At 35.7% G+C, this 18,493-nt stretch overlaps 2 protein-coding genes across 3 annotated transcripts; one reads left to right on the top strand and one right to left on the bottom strand.

The window, feature by feature from the left end:
• Positions 1 to 817: 817 nt before the first annotated feature.
• Positions 818 to 7,759, bottom strand: LOC121997398. Of its 2 annotated transcripts, none has more exons than XM_042551782.1 (2): positions 7,567 to 7,759; positions 818 to 2,811 (listed from the first exon to the last, which is right to left on the bottom strand). In XM_042551782.1, exon 2 carries the CDS (start codon positions 2,783 to 2,785, stop codon positions 914 to 916), a length of 1,872 nt encoding a protein of 623 aa, XP_042407716.1. In that variant the 5' UTR covers positions 2,786 to 2,811; positions 7,567 to 7,759; the 3' UTR covers positions 818 to 913. The 2 variants fall into 2 exon arrangements, with proteins under 2 accessions (XP_042407716.1, XP_042407715.1); XM_042551781.1 differs by having other exon boundaries at positions 7,571 to 7,759.
• A 1,376-nt stretch (positions 7,760 to 9,135) lies between these two features.
• LOC121997397 (gamma carbonic anhydrase 1, mitochondrial-like) lies at positions 9,136 to 17,244 on the top strand. Its single transcript, XM_042551780.1, has 5 exons — positions 9,136 to 9,409; positions 11,435 to 11,578; positions 13,008 to 13,133; positions 13,460 to 13,611; positions 16,705 to 17,244. The coding sequence occupies exons 1-5, from the start codon at positions 9,295 to 9,297 to the stop codon at positions 16,909 to 16,911; spliced, it is 744 nt and encodes a 247-aa protein (XP_042407714.1). The 5' UTR covers positions 9,136 to 9,294; the 3' UTR covers positions 16,912 to 17,244.
• Positions 17,245 to 18,493: the final 1,249 nt, after the last annotated feature.

The following is an 18,493-nucleotide window of genomic DNA, read 5'->3' as shown; positions in this document are numbered from 1 at the left end:
TCTTGTAATTTGGTTTAAGTATGAAAATGTCGGCCGATATTTCCTTTGTACGAAAAAGTCAACGTCAAAGTCACAGCAAAAAGCAGAGAGAGATTGCAAATTGGACAGAGACCTGAAAAAAAGAAAGAGGCTTCGCTGGTGACAGCCTCAAACCAAATCTGATCCATGACATTATTTGGTTCATGACTTTTTATTTTAAAAAAAAGTAAAATCTGGAAAACAAACTAACCTCTTCAAATTTATTAAGAGTGAATAATATCCTAATGATAAATATTTATTTAAACTTTCGTATTGTGTTTTAAGAAATTAGAATTAATCTTCTTTTATCAGATTTTTAAAGAGTAAAAATTTAAAAGGCGCCTCTTATATTTTTTAAAGGGCATAAAAATATATTAAAAGGACATTTCATTCTATTTTCATTTTAATAATATAATTATTCTATTTTGCATTCTTAAAATACATTTATTCTAATGGCAGTTATGATTACAAACACGTAATAGTCAATTTTAATAGCTTAATTTACATCTAGCTGCTATAATTATATTTATTGCAGATATAAAATTTTTAGTTACAACAGTGTGGAAACGATATTCTTGTTAAAATGGGCTCTTTTCCACCCTAACGGATTGCATCCTGCAATCAATAGGATAATTATTGAAACCCCCATTTCTTAACTTTAATAATGAATTTTCATGAAAAAAAACTGCAATTTGAACCTGACTGAAAGGTACGGAACGATGTGGTAATGCATCGATTTCAACTCGATGCATTACTACAACGTTTGCATCTGAATCAACACAACCACCAGCCGTTTAACTTTGAACCAAAGCATGCAGTTTTTAAATCATGAGCATCAAGAACATCAACAGCAACAAATCCACTGTCTTTTATTCTTTCTCAGCTTACAACCTTCCTAGGGTGAAGAATCGGTAACATACCGTCTTGGAATGCTCAGCAGGTCCTTCCCTGTAAAAGGAGATGACCAATCATATGACCCGGACGAGTATGAAGAGTCATCGGTTGCAAGACTATCACCCTGTATGCCGATAACCGCTGAGTGTGAGTTCACAGTACGCTTCACCATTTTCCCACCCATGAACATGGTAGACCATGTAGACGGCAAGTTGTTGATCTTGTGGGATGGCTTCATGAAATCTGTATCCATGCTCCAATCTATAGAGGTATAGTCGTATGTTGTTGACCCACTGGAACACCAGTCATCGGAAGATGAAGCAGACAGACCAGAAGGCAAGCTAGTAAGGAGACCAGGCGAAGAAGGTATGCCAGGTGACAGTGTGGATGAACTTGAAGGGTTGAATGGAGTGCCCCAACCGGTTGGAAAGGAATCCACGGGATTAGAAGCAGGTCGGAAATGATTTGGGTTAATAAATTGTTGGGCAGTAGAACCATGCAAACCCAGGAAAGATGAGCTCGGAAGGAGACCTCCATTTTCCACCTTTATCAACCCCATGCTAGATGTACCATTCGGATACCATCCTGTGGAAGTCGGCGGTGATGTACTGGTGATGTTCGGGCTTGTAGATGCAGGGTTTTGTTTGGCATGGAGAGACTGAGGCCGCTGCATTACAATGACAGGCTCCCTCAATGCCACTGATGGCAGGTTAGGTTTCATTTCATTACTTGTCATCACATACCGATTGGCTGGAGGCACAGCTACCTGCAGAGAGGTTGGCAAAGAGTATGCAGCAGATGAGGTCGAGCTACCATTTGACCACCTTTTATCCATGGAAGCAACCACTTGGGGTCTTCCCCAATCTGTCTTAGGCAGTAACCTTCTTGAAGACCGCAAATTCTTATTCACAGACTCTGCAACTCCGGTTGCAAAAGTTTTGTTATGACTCAAATCTTGTTCTTCTCTTCGTTGTAGAGTGACAACTGGAACTGCTCCCTTTAGTTGAGGTCTTAATGACACATTTTGAACAGGCATTACCATCTTATTGTCAAGAGTCCCACTTGCTGTGACAGAGTCATCTGCTTCTTCCAATTTCAATGGAGCAGCCTTTACTTCCTGCTTATGTGCCTTCAAAGTCTCTTCAGTCTTCTCTAAGTCACCCTCACATGCAACTACAGCCCTTTCCACTTCCTGCTTCGTGCACTTAAATTTCACCTCCAAATCCGATATCTTTACAAGCTCTGCAGTTATATCAATTTTCATGTTGACAGAACTGTCGATATTTGCTGCAATATGATGCTTGCTCTCTTCGCTCAGTTCAAGGAGCCATGAAATGGACTCTTCAACACGTCCTTCATTTTGTATAAGAGCCATTGTTGCCTCCTCAGAAGAGAACCCCATGGCTACAATTTTCTGAGCAAGCATCTCCAGTTTCCTAGACATGAGGTACCCACTACAGCGTTCATGTAACTCCTGAGCACGTCTTTCCTTCTGCCGTTGATGCTTTCTCTCATTTTTCTGTCTAATCTTCTCCCGCTTGTCCGTGTCACAGCCAGGTATAGATTCAATACGAGGTCCATTACTAGTGGTTTTCTCCTTTTGTTCATCTTCTCCAGAATCACCAGTGGTACTAACAGAATGATCCTCTGTTTCATCTATTGTTCCAAAACGTCCATTGTTTTGGCCTGGCACAGAAACAGAGCTCGTCGTATCAAAATTGTGGAATGTTCCTGAATCTGGATTGTATCCACTTGACTGGACACCATTTCCATGGTTAACAGCCAAAACAGGCTTTGAAGAAACTTTGCCTTGTTCCTTGACTGTCTTTGCAGGCAATTTCTCCATGGCCTTAGATTTAGAAGCCGGGGACATTTCTCACTTATTTAACAGCAACTTTCCTGCATGGAATCATTAAGAATATTAATTGACAAAATCTTCATTACATGGATAAGTCGCTCAGCACTATGAAACTAGCACAGAAACATAAACAAAAATAAAGCAACGAAGTGCCACGGACTAGTCTCACCAGTCACCACACTGCAAGTAATAGAGAAGATTATAAAATGCATAGTACAACAATCAAGTGCTGCCTAAATTCTTTTGCTTAACCTTCCTGCTCTTCCCACAAGAATTTACTTGTAAAGGTTCAAGCAACAAAAGTTTATGTACATCAAGCAATTTCTGATCAATGATTATTTTGTTTTCTCAATTACTGAGGTGAAGAACTTTCAAGAAGCAAGTAGAGGGTTACAAACTCATCAGCCAGCATCAAGTCGAAGGATGTAAGGAGTTCATAGAGACGCATCATAACCAATTTGAGGGTCATGGAATGCAAATATCCTCATCAGCCCTAGAAACTAAGGTCCGACAAGGGGAGCATTAAATCACGATATCAACCTCAATGTGCTGTTGAAGGACTCAAATCTGTGGGTCAGAGACCAGCTTCAAATGTTGTCAACCAGAGCTTGAAGGAATTTTCCTCCAATGCAAGCCTCGGAGTAGTGCCACGTATACTGAATTCTGTCAATAAGTAAAAACACAGTACCAGTCCACAAGCACAATAAGATCAGGAATGTACCTAAATGAACAGGAAGGCTAAGTTGACACCGCAAATACAATAGAAGAGAGATGTCCCATGAGTCCATTAAGGCATTTGCAAACCACAATTAGGAACAGATCTGCAGGTTAAATCAGTGGGCAAATGGGACATTATACCAATTTGAGTTTGGACACTGACTGCAATGCACTAGATCAATGAGAACAACAGACATTTCTTTATAAACTACACTAACAAATAAATCCCTTGTTAATTGATAGTAAGGACCTTATTTATTGGTCCAAATTAAGAATCTCTCTCTCAGAGGTCATGAATGTTTGGTTGATCAAACGATCCAGCTCAAACCTTTTTAACCAATAAAGGTTAAGTTTTTTTTACTGATTTCTGAGTGTTCCAAAAGGTAGGCTATGAGGAATAGAACATCACTAAAATATGTACAAATCTTGGTTTACAGACTCCTTCAATGTCTATAATTTAGACTTTCCTGTGATGCACATACAAGTACTTCAATCTTAGATTAGCAGCAACAATTTGAATAGCTGTAGAACTACAACTTTTGTCTTTGTGTTACTAACTACTTATCCCAATTTGGATGCTATGGAATTTCAATTTGTGTGTTTAAGGGCATCAAGACATGCTAGTATTGTATTTTTTTATTGCAACTAGGTTGCATTAATAATACACAAAGGTCATCGATTTTTTGATGATGTAACAATGCACCATCAGAACCAATAACAAGCAAAGGGGAATGATGCTTGGATCAATCATGAAACCTAGCACCCTCGTACCATCCATGGAGATTGTTCCCTCAAACAAGGCACAAGAAGTACCTAATGAGAAGCATTGTGCAAGTGTGTGGCATCCTATGTGTATGTTTCTAGGCAAACCCTAAGAAATAAATTCCAATTTCCACACTTAAATGACTACCATAGTTAGAAGAGCATAGAAGTACCTATTACTCTGTTTATTTAGAATAGAAGCAAGAAACCTGATACAATAATGATATTGCTCCAGAGCACACCGTAAGTTGGAAACCAGGTAACCATAAACAACAAATATAGTTTTTAGAAAAACATTTCCATAATAATATTTTCTTTTTATGGGTTACAAGTTTACAACACATGCAGTAATTTTTTTTATTAACTGAGATGGAAACTAGGTGACCACAACCTCCAATAATGGCTTTTGCAACAAGTGTTTCACAATAACCCTTGTCTTCTAGAATTCACATGTTTTTCGTCTGTTCTAGATCATATAATGCTCCCCTTAACTCTTTCCATTTCAAATCGCTCCTTAAAATATTTTCCTTTTTGATGCTATTATCTCTAACAAAGTTACTCTACAATCAGAACCTTTAGAGTGATCAACATCCAAGTAAGATCCAAAATAAGCTAGGATTTTATGAATATCTAATTCTTAGCTCACATACCCTTAGTACAAAAGAACTTGTGGGAAAAGATGATTTTGTAACCATGTATCCCTAAAATTTAGGCTGAAAATATTCCATAAATCATGGATTATGATTCCATAAATCATGGAATATGATAATCTCACTAGTTAGCATAATTGATAAGATAACTTATTCTTTAAAATCTAACAAATTTCCAATAAACTTTTCGGGAATTAGTTATGTGATCATATACCATAATTTACAGAATCATGAATTATCCATATAATGATTCATATAATAGTTATGATTCATCTTATAGAAGTTATTACTAGTTATAATGTTATATAAAGATTGAATACTTTAAAAATTGCAATATATTTTTCAGATATTAGCCATATGAGTAATTTTATTTATAATTCATGATATTAGAATTATAGTGTTTCAATGTTTATATCAATATACTATATTCAAAGTAAACCCATATGATAAATGCCAAACATGGTTCTAAAATATTTCAATAAAAGTTATAGGGTCTTACAATCCTACAATTTGAGCCTGAACTTAATCCTGTACCTAAGTAGGATCTTGATCAAGACAACCTTACTTGCAACTCCATCCACTCTTAAAGTTAAGTTGGATTTACTTGATTGGATGATTAACAGGAGGAGGTAGGGGAAGGAAAGACACAAATAGTTAAGACAAACACAATCATGCCACGAAGAGTAAATTCTTTTCTTTGAATAATACTTGCCTGCTATGAATTTCACATGTCATTGTTAGTTCTTTCCTATACAAGATATTGTTTAATTTTTATTCATATAACAAATATGACTAAAGAATCATAGCATGCTTATTGTAATCATATAGTTGCCTAGCCTGCATTTCCACAGTCCTACTATTTACCAAAGAAATAAAATGAATCTGCCTAAAAGCTTAAAATATGAGCACTTTGCTTTGTTCGAGGTAGCACCTAAGTTAGTGCTTAGAACATCAGAAAATGCTGAAACAAGTGATTTTGCCAAATAATTCATAGAATAACAACACTACAACTTTAGCCTAAAGAAGAACAATATGTTGTGATGCATAATATGTTGAATCATTTCACATACAATATTCACTATCTACCAATCTAAGCCAAACAAGATGGGCAGTCAAACCAGAATATGGATCAGTAGATCAATTGAGCAGCTACAAATCTAGTGAGATATTTATAATCATGCATTGTTTTAGAAAGCAATCTATACAATTCATGTGTGTATGCAATGATTCACCCACATCAGATTGCAGATATAGCCATATACCACTTTTTATTTTTAAAATGGCCCAAAATAAAGTTAATTAATTAGCCCAACCTAATTTAATATCTTTGATAACAGAATAAGAATGAGACAATGTTTCAATTAAGATTAACTTAATGCAATAGGAAAGGAAGAGATTAGTTGGCTGAAATATAAAATGAAAAAATATGGTTAATTGATAATATAAATTTTAACAGAGATATTTGTATATATAAAATGAAGGGGAGCCTTGGCGCAACGGTAAAATTGCTGCTTTATGACCAAAAGGTCACGGATTCGAATCCTCGAAACAGCCTCTTGCAAAAAGCAAGGTAAGGCTGCGTACAATGAATCCTTCCCCGGGACCCCGCTTAGCGGGAGCTTCGTGCACTGGGCTGTCTTTTTTTTTTATTTGTATATATAAAATGAAAAAATATGATTGCTTGATGATATAAATTTTGGCAGAGACATTTGTATATTGCATATGCCATAAGATTTAATTAGAAAATTTTGATAGCTAACTAGCTGATGAGTAATTGATGATATGGATGCCCAATTGCATATGCATGCACCTAAACACCAAGATTTTAAGAAACTGAGATTCAGGAAGGGTCTCAGCCAAGACTTACATTTCATGTATCAAATTCAATTTGTTCCATGGACTACGAACTAGAATAATAAATAATCAGATATGGAATATGCCGCTCCATTGACTCATATTGAAAGCAAGAGATAATATCAAGTTTCCCATTTGAGAAGCACATTGAAGTGGAAGATTGGTTGCTGCTCTTGGATACGACAGTCTATCTAGTTTAGATGGCCGACAAGATGAGCCAGATTACCAGATAACAGATCTCGTGCGACACTAAGATAAATCTATCATGCACGTTAACTATTTGTTAAATCACATACTGATTCAAAAGAGAAAAAATATTACCGGATTTATTTATTTAATAATAATAACCCCGAACTATTCTACCCCGATTTCAAGCTTAATCATTTGGCACGTAGGTCTATCTTCCATCAATAGAAAGAGAAATGGTCCTCAGGCAGAGGAAGATCCAAATGCACACAATCACCATAAACGACCAAGCGAATCAAACGAATGCAACGAGGAATCCTAAGAAAAATGTCGGAAGATTCCATCGTACGGATGCCCATCGAATCCGCGCGATCCAACACAAAAATGCGAGGCCACCGAAATGAGAATCCCGCAAATTAAAGCACCAACCGAAGTCAGCCCGCCGGATCCTCCTCCCGAGCAAATCAGCCGAGATATATACACATCGACTAACAATCACATCTCCCATGGGGAACCAATAAATAGATCACCAAATCCACAAATAGCAATCACAATCGTCCGCATCTAGATCAAATCCGTAAAATACTATAGCCGAACACCGAAAAAAAAAAAACTGAGCGGGCGAACCTACGGAGATGAATCGGAGCGAAGTCCAGCTGAGGCAGGGCGGAGACGAAGACAGGAAGCGCGATGGAAGGCCGAGAAAAGCAAAGGTAGGGTTTTGAAGGAACGGGAATTGGGTGAAGGGACGAGAGAAGCCGATCGCTTTTCTTTTCTTTTCTCTCCTAATTCGCTGCTGCTACGCACGGACGCGAACGCTTTATAAATCGGAATGGAGACAGTGGATTTTTGGGCTCCGCGTATTTACCATAAATACATAAATAAATATAACAAAATTTAAAAAAGTGCCGTTTTGTTGTTGATATTGTTAAAATAATATTCCATATTGAAAAATATAAAAAGGCATGCGTTAAAATGCTAGAATATTAAATAATAAATTACTACAGCGTAATTTGATTTCTAAGTAATCGATTAAAGCTACTTTAATATTAATTATTTTACCATAATTACTACATTATTTTAACGTTACTTAAAATTATTCTTCTGACTTTATTAAAATTATTTCAATTTAGTTAAAAAATTATAACATAAAATATATAATTAAAACTGTTTTAAGTATTTTTACTGAAATCATTTTAATATCAATTAAATTATTTTACATTGACTAAAATTATTCAAGTCGCTCCAAGTAGCTATCAAACATCCTTATATTATAAAATAAAATAAAAATCCTTTAAAAAATAATTTAAAAAATCTTTTGTTCATTTTTACCTCACAAAATCAAAATACATTATTATTTTGCATAAATTAATTAAAATTTTATTATAATTAATAGCTTCCTTAAAAATAATAACACTGTCTCTTATTCTTTATTTCTCTTGGATTTTAATTCATGTAACATTTATGTATTGCTATAAAATAAATTGATATAATAATTTTGTTTACATTGACTAATCACGTCCAACCTCCACATTCGATCATCATATGAATCAAAAAAGTAAGATGACTCCATGAACCGATTATTTGAGAAAAACACTTTCACTTACCATCACATCAACCTTGGGCAGATAATAATTTTTCGACTAAACTTGAGATAACTGATTAGCTCTATCAAAACTTTTTATTGATCATTAAAATAAACCAAAAAAAGACTGTAACAAATGCTATATCAGTTCTCTATTTTTTTTAAATTAATCGTCTATTAAAATAAATTTATTTATTAATTTATTAAAATTGTGACTCGATCCCTGTGAGAAATTGAGGAAGCGTCTGGACAGATATAATTATTTTTGAAGTTAGATAAAAGTAAATTGGGTTCATTTAAATTTAACAAACACTCAAAATGAGTATTCTTTAAGTATTTACGCGGTAGATTTTAATATAAAAAATCTAACCCGCTTCTGTTTTTTAGTGTCTTTTAAAATATAAAAACTTCCACGCGGTAAATTTTAATTAAAAAATAATTTAATTTTGATTTAACTCAGCTTGAAACTAATAATTAAAATTGATAATTTTATTTTGTACGGGTTGATTTAATTCCCAAGAGTTAACTTCCGGATTCGGTCCAGGTTAACTCAACCCGCTACTGCTTCCGATGACAAGGGCGATATCAGTCATTTCACACCGGCGAAAACCCAAATCACATCTCCTATTTCCTTCCTCTTCCACCTTCCCAGTTCGTCGGTCGCTCTCTCTCCCGTCTCACTCCGTCGTCGTCCTGTTCTCCGGTGCGAAGAGCAACGCTTTGCATCGCCTATTACTCTCCAACCTTCTCTCCCCTGAGGCGAGAGATCGATGGGAACTCTAGGGAGGGCGATATACACCGTTGGGTTCTGGATCCGGGAGACCGGCCAGGCCATCGACCGTCTTGGCTGCCGCCTCCAGGGAAACTACCTTTTCCAGGAACAACGTAAGACTCCTTCCTCCCCTTATTTTGGACGGTAAATCTTGTGTCTGATAATCGGGTTGTGTGTGGTATCTCTCGCTCAGGCACCTGGCATTTTTTTTTTTTTTTTGCCTTGGTTGTATCTTGGCTCTTGTAACATTATTTAGGGGTCACTCAATATGGATAGTAGAGGTTTAACCTCATTATGGTGACTTTAGGTAATTCAGTTTTTGTTTTTGTTTCAGAGTGCCAAAAATAGTCCTGTGTTTCCATCCGATGCTATATTTCGTGATGATCTATCGAGTTGTTTATTCACTTACTTCGTTTTCTTAAACTTTCTTATATTAATGATGTTTTCCTCAAAATCTAAAGGCAATTAAGCATGTTTGGATGTATCCTTTTCATTGTTTGTCATCAAAAGGTCAGCTGTCTGCAATTTATAGATTGAATTATCTGTGCGAGATAGTAGCCTACATTTGAATGTCTGAAACAAGATGATTTTAGCTTATCCAGGGTACTAATCCACATTCCATTTTTAAGATTCCTTCAATTCTACGAGCCAACTTTGTTTTCATATTAAGTGCACCATCAAGCTATTCTACTGTAATTTTGTCATCTCATAATAGAATTTGAGTTTAAACTTAGACTTGTCTAAAATTGAAAGTCAGTGAGCTGCTGAGTTACCTGGGATTATAATATAATATTATAGATGATTGGACGATGTAATATTATCCTAGATATACATTTAGGGTCGTCAGTGAACCAAGGTTAACTACGTCATTCAATAAAATTATTGATCCCTTTCTTTCCATTTAGTTATGACGTTGAAAAAAATTTGGGTGGTATTATCACGTGCTATCTGTAATGCCCAACCATATATTCTGCACATATTCCGATTATCAGCTTGGAATCTGCAGACAGATCCACAAATTCCATATAGTTCAGGTTCAGAATATGGAACATTTATATTTGATTGGAATCTGGTTCTCTAATCTTTCAACCTCTGTAGTGTTCTTAGGCTCAAATTAACTTCACTTTCTTTATTAATGTCTATGCTAGTTCTATAATTCTATTTCTCAGTCGTCAACAATCTATATCTAATAAAAAAAAATTGTGTTGCACGATTGCATTGAACTTCATCAGTAAAGCAGTGAGGTATCATATTTTAAGCTTTTAGTTTAGTGAATTGTACAATTAATTGGACACGGCCCACAGCCCGTTTGCATTTGCCATATGCACCTATTTGATATATTTACCATGTTTGAGATACAATAATCCAATTTCATTGGTCAAAAACAACAAACATCTAGGTGCACACATAGAAGTATATAAATTCTTAGCATTAGTTTATATTTTCTTGAAATTGCTTTCATTTGGTGACTGGTTTGTTAATACCATCCACCATATGAACTTATATACTTCTTCTTTTTGAATACTTGAGAATATATATATATATATATATATATATATATATCATGATAAACTCCACAAATGAGCACAATTATTTGTCCACCAGTACTAGTTAACTGCCACAAGTTTTCAGTTTGGCCTTCCAAGGAGTGAAGCATATATTTTCTTGAATATTGATACAAGCCATAGGATGCATAAAATTGACAGGGAGAGAAAAGCCACAGGCTTGATGGAACATTCAAATATGGGATGTCTGTTGTAGGAACTTTAGCAAACTGATTATTCTAGGTTACGAAAAGTTTTTAGCATTTTTACGAACCCAGGAAATTAGTTTCTGAAGTTTGACTCATATTTTAAAATGTCAACAAAGTACAAAACTCTAGATTTCTGTGTCATGGATGCTTCTTGTGATTGAGAAGGTTTCCCAATTGCTTTGATCATATGTGGATTCTGGTTCTGGGAGATGACCTGCTGGCTTTTAATGAAGCAGGAAAGTTTTCTCATACATCATTTTTTTATGTTCTCAGCTTTGATACATTTCTTACTGCTATTAATGTCATGGAGTGAGAATTCATGTATGTTATTTGTTAAGTTCTTAGTATTCTAGTCTGCTATAACTTCTCTCTTATCAATTTTCAGTGTCAAGACATCGCACACTCATGAACTTATTTGACAAAGTACCTAGCGTTCACAAAGATGCTTTTGTTGCTCCAAGTGCATCTATTATTGGTGATGTCCAAGTGGGCCAAGGATCGTCAATTTGGTACGGTTGTGTTTTGCAAGGTACGCACCCTCTCTTTTAATATCTTGCTTTAACCAGACTATTTGTCTTTGTTTGGTTTTCCTTCTAAAAAACAACTTTTCGATCATCATCGTAAGAAATAACAAGAATATACTAACCTAGCTTCTTAGATTGAGGTTGGTGAATCTTTTCGACCCTGAGCTTCTAGAAGATACTTTTTTAGCCATTAACTGTATACATGAAAATATATTTATTGTTTTTTATAAAGTTCTTTATGGTCTCCCTTGAACTCTTCTCACCGTAAAGTGTTAAATAATCATCTCACTCTGTAGAAGTATAATGTCTATGGATCTTTTATCAAATTCCCCTGTTATTTTAGACTATTTCACTTAATTTAATACCAAAGCTAGTCTAATTATTTGTGAATGTTGGTGGTTCTTATGCTTTCTTATCCATGTGAATAATATAATATCAACAACACTAACATATGAACCATAGCTTATCTTATAAGTATCTATTTTCTTTTGGCTAAAATGGTGTGATGATTGAACTAGTGCTGGACAGCCACTCTTTTTTTTAATACTGTATTAGTCTTTCCTTCCTTTTGAATGATTGAGGAATACAAAACTTATTGCCAATTACTATACTCATCCTCCCTGTGTGTTTTTTTTACATAGTTTAAATCCTCGATTGTCAGCCGACCCCACCTAGTGGGAAAATGCTTGATTGTTGTTGTAGTTTAAATCCTCGATTGTCATTCTTAATCTTTGTCAACTTTGTTTTCCTGTTTTGGACAGTGAAGGGTCTGTCTGATCTAACAAATGATTGTATGATCCTCCAGCTTAGCTAGAATGCACTATATTAATCTACTTATATACACAATATTTATAATCACAGTAAGAGGCTTAATGGATTATTAGTTGTGAGTGTACATCACTCAAATTTTGAACAACCAATAATGCATGGGGAAAAAAAATACAACAAGAACTAGCCATGAGTCAGCTATTTGGTGTCAGTTGCATGCATCTTATTCCTCCAATGAATATCACTAAAATAATAAATTATGTAGTAATGGTTAACACGGATTGATGAGCAATGCCACTTTTTTTTCATGTAAATATATGTTAAATTATGCTAGAAGTACAATGACTTAAGAACATCCATTACAGATTGTTGAACAGGCAACATGGGTGCAAAATAAAATAAAATAAAATAAATTTACTTTTTTTTTATTTGTTCCTGTTTTTGGTTATGGTCTATGGTAATATTATCCAATGATTGCATTCAATATGGATTAGACTTGTTAATTTGTAAAATTGGTTGTTTCTGGATGTATCACTATGAGCGGCTGGTAAGGAAGAAAGATTTCCATTTGATCTCTGTATTAATTCTTGTGACTGATACTATATTATGTTTACTTTTATTGTTAATCTACAGCTCTTAATTCTTTTTTCTTATGATCCTCTGAAGGTGATGTGAATAGCATCCATGTTGGTTCTGGCACTAACATTCAAGATAATTCTCTGGTGCATGTGGCGAAATCTAATCTGAGCGGGAAGGTCCTCCCAACAATAATTGGAGATAATGTCACAATAGGTGACTAATTTAGTCATCCTCATTGACAATTTTACATCTAATTTCTTTGTGTTCGTTGAACAAATATCTTACAATTTCAATTAATTGTTCTACTTTTTGAAGCATTTCATTTCGTTATCAATGCTGGTTTCCAGTCTAGAAGTTCCTCTTGTTCTAGCCATAAAGTTTTAAGTTCAAATCCTGCATGTTTTATTGCTGCACATATTTCACATTCAAGTTCTGTTTATGCTATATCGTGCTTGTGTTACGATTTAGATTTTTGATTCAATCTGCAAGATGAATTACTTCTGTGGAGCTCATCATTGCTTTTAAATTTGCAATTTAAGGTCATAGTGCTGTCTTGCATGGATGCACTGTTGAGGATGAAGCATTTGTTGGAACTGGGGCTGTCCTGCTTGATGGAGTTATTGTTGAAAAGCATGGGATGGTAGCTGCTGGATCCCTTGTAAGGCAGAATACAAGGGTTCCATGTGGAGAGGTATCAACTATTATCCATTTAAGTCGGTTTACTCTATTTACAAAAATCATTTACTTTTTGAGCATCAATAACGCCAGTCAGTTGGTTCTATCTAACAATGCTTCTCCCAAGACCATGCTTCTTCTGAATATCATCTTTATTTTCATCTCTCACTTTTCAAATCTCTTGGTAGAAGCATGATTAGTTAAGGTGTTAAGGGAGTTATTCGGATCTCAGAATAAAGCCTTCATCTTGTATTTGGGGTGAGCAATTAATCATGATCAAAACAATAATCTTCTTCAATACATGCCATGATTTTCCTAGATTTAAAGTGAGCAATTGGGCAACAATTGTCCAAACACTGATCTTTCATCGATGATCATGCATGGTATAGCCCTTAAGTTAATTTACTACCAAAGTTTTGTTATTCTCCAGTTCTATTATCTGTTTTTGACCTTTTTTTCCCCTTGCCACCTCTTATCTGATAAACCTATGATTGGCGAAAGGGTGAACTCGAGAGGGCAATCAGGTATTTAAGAGGTAGTGACTGAGGGAAAGAAAAGGGGCCACACATGCCAAAATTGTTTTCTGTTTCTGTTTGAAAACATTGTGATTCTATGTTGCCTGGAGTCAGCCAGTCAGATGGGAGTATCTTTTGTGGGTACGGATCCAATCATCCAAATATCAAACTTGATTATTTTTAAAAATTTGCGTGGAGGGATATCAAGTGCCCGCTTCAAGAGTTGGCAGCCAATATAGATGCAAAGGGAATATATGAAGAGTCTAAGTATCTAAGTAGTGATCTTCCGTAGGAGGAAGGTTGTGCTTCTGTAGTGGAGGCTGCAGCAACAGGTACCAAAATAGTAATGATGGAAACTGATGGAATATCTTATGGCACAGTGTGATATGTAAATATGGTTTGCAGACTGTTTAATTAGTACCAATATACTGGCTGGAATCAAAGACAGACGGAGAGGTGTCTTTGCAGTTCAATGAATGAGAGTTAGAAGCTGCAGTTGGAAGCAGCATCATGACGTGGTGAAAAAAAGGGGTTCTTAAAGCTGTTAAATGGATGTTATGTTTGATTAAGTGTTTGAAACAGATATCGACTGATATTGAAATTGCCAAATACAACACCAGAACCATCTTAGCCGGAGGAGAATGGTCTTGTTTTTGGCATAAGCAAAATGTGGGCATCCAAACATGAAACTGAGAAACCAATCTGCACCATAGTGTATGTACCCCACTGAAAAGATTTGTTTTATCAGTGAAAATTACCAAACTGCACCAGACTGAACCAAACTGAAAATTGATTTATTAGCTTATCAATTTGGTTTCAGTTTTGGACAATGGTAAACTGATCAATAAAACTAAATTGAAGCAATATACATGTATGAATATATCAGAAATAAAAATGGCAAATTACTTAACCATGTAGTTTAAGTTTTGTATTATCCAAATCGCCTAGGCAACTTTGAAAATACCCAAATCGTGTACTATTTACGCTCACCCAATCCATTGCTACAGGGTAGCAATCGATTAAAAACTAAAAAAAAAAATGATTAAAATCCTTATATGATCAAAAATTTGCTACTCTCAATATGGTGTATTGAATTAATGCTTGAGAACATGAATATAATCAGGAGTACTAGACAAGCACATAGGACATTGTTCCATGTTATTCCGAGTTCTCTAGGTCCGTTAGTCTGTTTTAGCCCATTAATTCGATACATCATATTGAGAACAACGAATTTTTTAACATGATTCGGATTTTTTGGACACATTCGTGTTCAAAAAATTGCTTCTCTTAGTATGGCATATGGAAATAATGTTTGAGGACACAAATATAATTAAGAGAACTAGACGAACACATAGGACTTGGTTTTGACCACAATGAACCTAGAGAGCTCGGAATAATATGGAACAAGGTCCTATATGCTCGTCTAATTCTTTTAATTATATTCATGCCCTCAAACATCAATTCGATATACCGTATTGAGAGTAATGAATTTTTGAACACGAATGTGTCTGAACAATCTAATCAGTATTCAAAAATTCGCTGCTCTGGACCTAAAGAGCTCAAAATGACATGGAACAAAGTTTTATGTGCTCGTCTAATTCTCCTGATTTATATTCATATTCTCAAACATCAATTCGATACACCCTATTGAGAGCATCAAATTTTTTATCATAGAAGGTTTTTTAATCATTTTTTTAATGAGGTTTTTAATCGATTGCTACAATTAAGTTATTGTTCATGGTCACATAACAACAATCGATTTGGCGAGCGAAAACAAACAAGCAGAGCAGCAAAATCGGTATTGGGTACGCGATTTGTGGATTTTTAAAGTTGCCTATGTGATTTGAGTAATATGGAACTTAAACTACATGGTTTATTGATTTGCTGAAATAAAAAAGTTATATTATTTCTTTAATCTATTTAACTGGCTAATTTTTAAAATTATTTTTAACTTAATGATTAGGTTCGAATTGAAAATACTAAACTGGTAAGTTGAACCGGCCTAACCCTACTTGATGAATGGAAAATGTAAGGACTCTTGAAATGGTAGCATGTGATGGTTGTTGAAGCTAGTGGATCTGATTTGCTAACTGATGTGCAGCACAAATACAATAATATAGCATTCCATAAACTTTAATGGAAGAATAAGATTCATATTAGCCGACTCCATATAGTTGGAACAAACTTGACTTTGACAGCAATGACGATGCTTTTGATGACAAATATCAAAATTTATTAAATGAACTAGGAACATATTATTGCCAAGTTGGATTGCCCTATAACTGTATCTGATCCAGTGAGTAATTGTATTATGCAACAATGTCTGGATTAACCAATCTCAAACTTGGTTTGAAGTTCTCATCCAATAAATATTGGAGGAGTTCCTCTGACAACTGCTGAATCCTGATGAAATAAGATTAGTGATTTTCACTTATTGATAGACAGAAATTAGTGATAATCTTGCATAGAGTTTAGTGTCAGGATAAGATAAAATTCATATAGCCAACTCAAACAGTTAAGAGAAACACAGTCTGATGCAGAAGAACATAATTGAAAAGATTTCACTCATTTGTAACACATTTCTCATGCGACAGGTATGGGGAGGCAATCCTGCAAAATTTATGAGGAAACTTACTGAAGAAGAGATGACCTTCATTGTGCAGTCTGCTGCCAACTATGCCAATTTGGCCCAGGTGCATGCGGCTGAGAATGCTAAATCTCTTGACGAGATTGAGTTTGAGAAAGTACTGCACAAGAAGTTCGCTCGCAGAGATGAGGAGTATGATTCCCTCCAGAGCTAATTCTCCCAGACAACATCTTACCGGACAAAGCATGAACTGCTGCTTCTCAGTAAATTTGTGCCAGGCCAGCTCACTTCATGGGATAGATTTGTCTTGAGCGTTTGGTGGTCTGCTTTTTCTTTCATTCGTTACGATAATAATTTTGAGTGAGGCTCATTCTAGTCTCGGCCACACACTCTTGTATTCTGTTCAGTTTTTGCATGGTTTTACGAGGATGTTACTTTGAGTCATCTGACGAGAAACGTGAGTGATTCCTGTAAAACAGTTATATTTAATGCAGAGACCTGCATGAATATGATATATTCGTGTGTGGACAGGATTGCTAGTGATGCAGCTCTGAACTCTCCTCTACAGTGGACAAAAAAATCATGGAGTCAGTTACAGGTGTATTATCGCCAACGTTTCTGGATTTATTCGGTGGCTGAATTGGGATAAAATTCGGATTAATTAAGTTGGTAAGAGTCTGGATTAAATAATAATAAAAAATAAATAGGGTTTATTTGTTCCCGTAAAATAATGCCCTAATATTACCTAAGATATTAAATTAGAGTCGGATAAGACTCACGTTAAAATAAATTAAATAGAAAAATCTCGTTATTACTATATATAGCTCTTAATCATTTATATTATTAAAAGGATATCGTTTTAATATATATATATATATATATATTATTCATAATTTAATATCTGATATATTTTACTCGTCTTAAAGTGCATTTTTAATTAAATGGAATTCAAAGAGTTATTTTGTATCGTTCATGTCCAAAAGTCGATGAGATGGAAAATTGAGAATGTGGTGTTTCTGCTGATCATCTGTAGCCTACTATGAGTTGTAACATAGATTACGTTAGTGTCGAGTTAGGGAAGGGGTCCCGATGTTGGTCTTCCAACACTCAAGTCAGTTATCGGTGATGAAGTAGAAGGCGGAGCAACAAGAATGAACAGTAGCTAGAATAGTGTCTATCGCGTATTACGTACCTCCGCCGATGCTTGGACCCCCTTTATATAGAGCTCCTGTAGCGCGCGTGCATGTTTTCTAAGGCGAGCACGCTTCCCGAAATTTTCCCTGAAAAGACTTGTCAATAAAGTGTCTCTGACACATTACCTTAACATGTCGAGTATATATATGAAGTGACAGTGAAAGCTTCCGTCGTACGATCTTCTGGTTGTCCATGTCCGGTGTCAGCGGCACTGACTCCCAAAAGGATGTCGATGGATAACAAAGAGAGTATGCTGCTAGGGCGAATGGGTTGACCGCTTGGCCAGAACTTCGCTGTTCCTATGTCCCGTCCGCTCGGTCGAAACTTCACTGTGTTTGTGTCACGTCTACTCGCCCGGAACTCCACTATACTTGTGTCACATTCACTCGGCTGGAATTCAACTGTGCTTGTGTCACGTCCGCTCAGCCGATGTTCCGCTTTGCCAATGTCGAGTCATGCTGCTTGGCCGAGCGGGGTTACCACTCGCCCGATGTTCCGCTCTGCCAATGTCGAGTCCTGCTGCCTGGCCGAGCAGGGTTGCCACTCAGCTCGGCTTCTGCACATCGTCTCCTCCTCTGTTAGGCGTCCAATACTCCATTGAA

The sequence above is a fragment of the Zingiber officinale genome, chromosome 6A (genome assembly GCF_018446385.1).
Source record: "Zingiber officinale cultivar Zhangliang chromosome 6A, Zo_v1.1, whole genome shotgun sequence".
Lineage (NCBI taxonomy): Eukaryota > Viridiplantae > Streptophyta > Magnoliopsida > Zingiberales > Zingiberaceae > Zingiber > Zingiber officinale.
Note: the sequence above shows the minus strand (reverse complement) of the source record. Positions and strands in the feature narration are given on the sequence as shown.

Coding starts and splice junctions, on each gene's coding strand:
- LOC121997397 (XM_042551780.1), top strand. CDS start 9,295: ATGGGAACTCTAGGGAGGGCGATATACACCGTTGGGTTCTGGATCCGG. Junction 11,579..13,007: donor GTACGGTTGTGTTTTGCAAG/GTACGCACCCTC, acceptor GATCCTCTGAAG/GTGATGTGAATAGCATCCAT. Junction 13,612..16,704: donor CAAGGGTTCCATGTGGAGAG/GTATCAACTATT, acceptor CTCATGCGACAG/GTATGGGGAGGCAATCCTGC.
- LOC121997398 (XM_042551782.1), bottom strand. CDS start 2,785: ATGTCCCCGGCTTCTAAATCTAAGGCCATGGAGAAATTGCCTGCAAAG.